At 31.4% G+C, this 4998-nt stretch overlaps 1 protein-coding gene across 1 annotated transcript in view; it reads left to right on the top strand.

The window, feature by feature from the left end:
• The window catches only part of LOC101513049 (serine/threonine-protein phosphatase 7 long form homolog), a 4769-nt gene extending 3919 nt beyond the window's left edge, over window positions 1–850 (top strand). The window contains exon 3 of the mRNA XM_004516820.1: window positions 566–850. Coding sequence (XP_004516877.1) covers window positions 566–850 — 285 coding nt within the window. The remainder of the gene's footprint in view (window positions 1–565) is intronic.
• The last annotated feature ends 4148 nt before the right edge of the window (window positions 851–4998 follow it).

The following is a 4998-nucleotide window of genomic DNA, read 5'->3' as shown; positions in this document are numbered from 1 at the left end:
AAAACGAAAATGGGAGAAAGGAGAAAAATGGGTCACGGTTAGAGGAAGAAGATGAAGTTTTGAAATTTTCCTTCCTTTCTTTTTCTTTCCTTTGTTTTTCCTTTCTTCCTTTTTCCTTCCTTCCTTTATATACTATTTTCTTTTCCTTTTCCTTCCTTCTAGTTTTCCTTTCTTTTTCCCCCCAAGCAAACATATATATATATATATATATATATATATATATATAATAAATATAACTTAACAAATATCTCAAAATCTAGATATTTATTAAATTACCGTTTCACCCGAAACGCCTTAAATTAACCGTAAAGTATTTACCGCAGTTAAATTCAATTTATTTATCGACGAGAAATTCTAATTGGCATCGAAATATCTTTTTGATTATAAAACTCCAAAATATTATTAACTTTGGCTTAAAAGCCTCCGAGCCAAAATCCAAAATATACCAAAAATACAAAAAAGGGTACTTTAAAATTATGGGTCTTACAGGTATATGATTTCTATTAAGTTGTGTCATTTATTTATTTATTAAGTTGTGTTATATATGGTGTTATTTATGGTGCAGTGCTGGATTTACGAGCACCTCCCTAGCATCTGTAAGCGGAACGATAGAGGAACGGTTCCTGCACATCTTCCAAGAGCATGTAGATGGACTGCAACACATGTTGTTGAAGGCGGATTGATGACTTATCATCGGAGACTTGTTGCTTTGTTGCTCGAGGATGTAGTGTTTACACCATATGATGATGATCAAGCTAACCATTCGTTTGTATCGATTTCGATGTTCTCCGAATACCTTCGATGTGGTGGAGTCTCAGTCCTATATCTGTTGGAGCGATGTCTTCGATAGTTTGGTCGTATTTAGTGCATTCCGTGTGACGTTCCTCGAATGCCGAACAATATAGATTGGGAGTGACATACTACTTGTTGCGACTTTTCCTGGAGAAGACACTGTAGACTACTATGCATGGTACTGATCCTCCCTCCACTTACTGCTGCTGCACATGGTCCATCATCTTCTGTACATGTTGGTCCATCATCGGCACGAGACCGTAGAGCAGTTGAGCTTGTACTTAGGGCCATAGATTTGGTAGCTTTATTTAGTGAAGTTCACGACATATTAAGTGGGTTAGGCCGCACTTTCCCGGACGACGATTAGTGATTGTGTTATGTATGATAAATATTGAACATGAATTTTTATGTTAATATTTTGTGTTATTTATGAATTTTTATTTTGAGTTAATTTGTATTTATTTTGAGTTAGTCTGCATGTTTAACTTTATCTCGTTACCAAAAACGTAAAATGATAAAACGTAAATGATAAAATGTTCAAACATACATTCTAAAACATAAATGATAAAATGTTCAAACATATATTCTAATAGTCATTTAATGAAATACAAGATGATTTGATAAATGATGGATCAATGTGTTCGCAATGCTTCATACGTCCTGCATAAGCTATTTCTCATGTCTTTGCACACTCACTACAAAAATCTCTCCATCTTTGTGAGGTAGATGACAAAGGACAGTCAGACTTCAACTTGATCTGAACAAGAAAATATTAAACATTAATTTATGTAAAAAAGAAAATATTAAACATTAATTTATTAAACAATACTATAAATCGTAAATTTTACCTGTACCCAATGATTTTCATTGACGAATCCAATTTCTAGTAAAGAGATAAGAGAAGACTCTTTTAATGGTGCTTTGTTTAGCGGAAATAATGTCATATTTAGATTACGAGACAACACCAATATGACATTATATCGTGTTGCTATCACGTAACACAAGTCTTGTATAGTCATCCACTTATCTTTTCCTTGAGTACCCAATCCTAAAATTTTCAATGAGTTCCGCACTGATTCAACACTGTCATCGAAAACATTGGAATAAAGATCTTGATGTAGATTGATCTCTTTATCCAATTGTGTTCAAACTAAAAGCCAAGATTCTTTAGTCCAACCTAACAATGTTGCAACTGCGCGAAACTCACAATTTCCATCAAGCACAACATCTATTATGTCCTCAATATATTGATGTATAAAAGTATGAAAATGTATCTTATATGGTTACCTTGCAAAACACTGTGCTGATTGATTTGCAAAACATTCAGATGATTGCTTTGCAGATTTTTTAGAGGCATCAACATACTCCCAATATGAAGGATCACGAGGAGTATCAAATTCTTTTTACCTTTTACTAGCTCCCTAGGTTTTCACCTTCTCAAGTGGTGCAAGTATTGATGTTGTATGTGGAGATACAAGTTCACGCACCTTTGCCCTAAATATCCTTTGACCAACAATATCTTGTTTCTTCATGTACGCTTTCATTGCTTCCACCTCTTTTGAAAAGTCATATTCTAATAAAGATTCTTCACCCTTCAATTCATGTTCAATGCTTAAATTTCTCGAAAAAACATGAATGCTATCTAAAGGGATAACATTACCAGATATCTACAACTTTGCCAACTCACAAGCACATGGTAATCTATGAGTTGTTCTGAATGAACAACCACATTTTATTTTGTCAATACCTACAATCTTCACCCTCTTTAATTGTTTGTCAATTTTTTTAAAACATTTCCTTGATATACAGTGATGTAGACTTTGAAAAAATGGTGAATTATACATGTGCTCAATATCAAGGATGGTTTTCTGAAAAGACGATTTAATGGTACATACTTGGTTCTTCAACATCATATTCATATTATCCCAACTTTTACACAAGTCACCAAAACTAGTTTGCAACATATTTTTCAATCTCCAATGAGCAGACTCAACTCTACAATTAAATTAAATAACATAAATTAAAACAAATCACATAAATTAGTAAATCATATTTTCTAAAACAAAATAAATCATAATTTAAAAATACATGTTAGATGTTGTGTTCCTCAAATACATCACTCTATTGGTCCAAGCCTTGACAAATCTTTCTTTCTAAGGTGTCAACCATGAATCTTTCACATAATCGGCAAAAAGGATAATATCGGCAGACACTAGCTCAAAGTGTTGCAAGTAATGTCATACTCCTCCACACTAGTTGAATATACAATTTTTTCCATAAATCCATGACTTCATCTTGTCTATCCTTTTCACATATTATTTGCATCCTGCCCCCAACATTTTTTTCAATATGAAAACGACATAGCAAATGAATTGAAGTAGGAAACACAACACTAATGGCAGACAATTTCTATCAGTCAAGATCTCTATCAGTCACAATAACTTTAGAAATTAAATTCTTAGAGACAAACAATTTTCTTACCTTTTCAAATGCCCAGATGAAGTTATCTTGTCGCTCTTATTCCAAGTAAGCAAACTCAACCGAAAATATCAAACTAGTAGACGTGATACTGACAATTTCAAGTAAAGGTAACCGATATCTATTTGTCTTATATGTGCTATCACATATCAAAACAAAATGAAATATGTTTAACAACTTTATACAATCATGATGCGTCCAAAATATATTTCTCAGAACATTTTAATTCTCCCATCTTCTTGCCTAATGCACATAATTTTCTTATTATATTAACTTCAACAAATGTTGCATTTCTATGTACGAACGTCTCAACGATGATCGATAAGTACTCCTTGCTTTAGATATTTGACTGGGAATTGTGAGATTATCTTTATTTCTCTCTTTTAAAGCATTCAAAATGAATCTTGGTGCAAGCTTATACTTTGTCATCTCATTGACAAATTTCATCTCTTCTTCGTTTAAATGCCCCAAATATGAATGACCAGTTACAATATCCAGTAAATCATGATTGTTTGTTCCACAACGAACACTAATTTTCCATTCTTCACTGATACTTAACGGTTTACATCTGAGGGTAAACGAACAGTTTTCCTTGTGAGAACAAGTTACTATTGATTTTGATTTTGATTTTGATTTATATCTTCCACCTCTTTCGCATCCCAAAATTAATTTGTTTTTTCTTCCCCTTTTTCTGGTTGCTTTATCTGATCGAATGGTAATAATTAAAATTCCATTTTGCCTTCCAATTTTTTTTTCCCATTCAAATACAACTTCTCGAGAGGAAAATACCTACAAAATATGTTTCAAATAAAACATCAAATATATATCTATAAGAAAAAATTGATCGGTTGTGAATTTTTCTGTAGAATCTATAATCGTTCTTGAAGCAGGAACCTCAACTCTACTCATACCTGATTTCAAAAAGAGTAATAAATTTAATTAATAATAATATTACAAATCTATTTTTCAAAATAAAATTTTAATTATTATTAAAATAATTAGGTATATTTCGAAAGTTTCTTATAAATTGAAACTTTCGAAAGTTTCGAATTTTTTGAAACTTTCGAAATTGTATTACTTCGAATATTTGAAAGTTTTAAAGATTTCAAATTCATCAAAACTTTCGAAAGTTTTGATGAGTTCTAGAAAAATGCATTTCGAAAGTTTCAGATTTATCAAAAGTTTCAAAATTGTATAAATTTTCTGGACTATTAAGTTTCGAAAGTTTCATGTTTAGCAAAAATTTTGAAAATGTCAACAAAACTCACTTGTTTATATTTCGAAAGTTTGAAATTTTCGAATGTTTAGGTTGATTTTGTAATTTTCGAAAGAGGGGGTGAAGAATGGAGTAATAATTTTTTTTTGAGTGTTTTATATATAGTAAAAAAGGGCAAAATGGTATTTTTAATGGGGATGGGGGGTGGGAGGTACAAGTGGGAGGGTGCACGGTGCAATTCTAAAAAACTATAAGCTATTAGCAAAGACAACTATAGTCCTTTTTAAGTTAATATGGCAAAGGAGGCAAATTTAGGAACTAAATTGAAAATTCTATCACGCGCATCATAATATGATATAAATTTGGATAAGGATAGGATAATATATGATAGGATAAAGTCATGATAAATATTATCACATCTTATGTTTTGGTACACACATGATAACCAATATGATAATATTTTATTTTGTCATGTATTTGATACACATCTCATCATGATATGATATAATATA

Source organism: Cicer arietinum, chromosome 8, assembly GCF_000331145.2.
Source record: "Cicer arietinum cultivar CDC Frontier isolate Library 1 chromosome 8, Cicar.CDCFrontier_v2.0, whole genome shotgun sequence".
NCBI classification, from domain to species: domain Eukaryota; kingdom Viridiplantae; phylum Streptophyta; class Magnoliopsida; order Fabales; family Fabaceae; genus Cicer; species Cicer arietinum.
The sequence above is the reverse complement of the archived record's forward strand: the minus strand, read 5'-3'. Positions and strand labels throughout refer to the sequence as shown.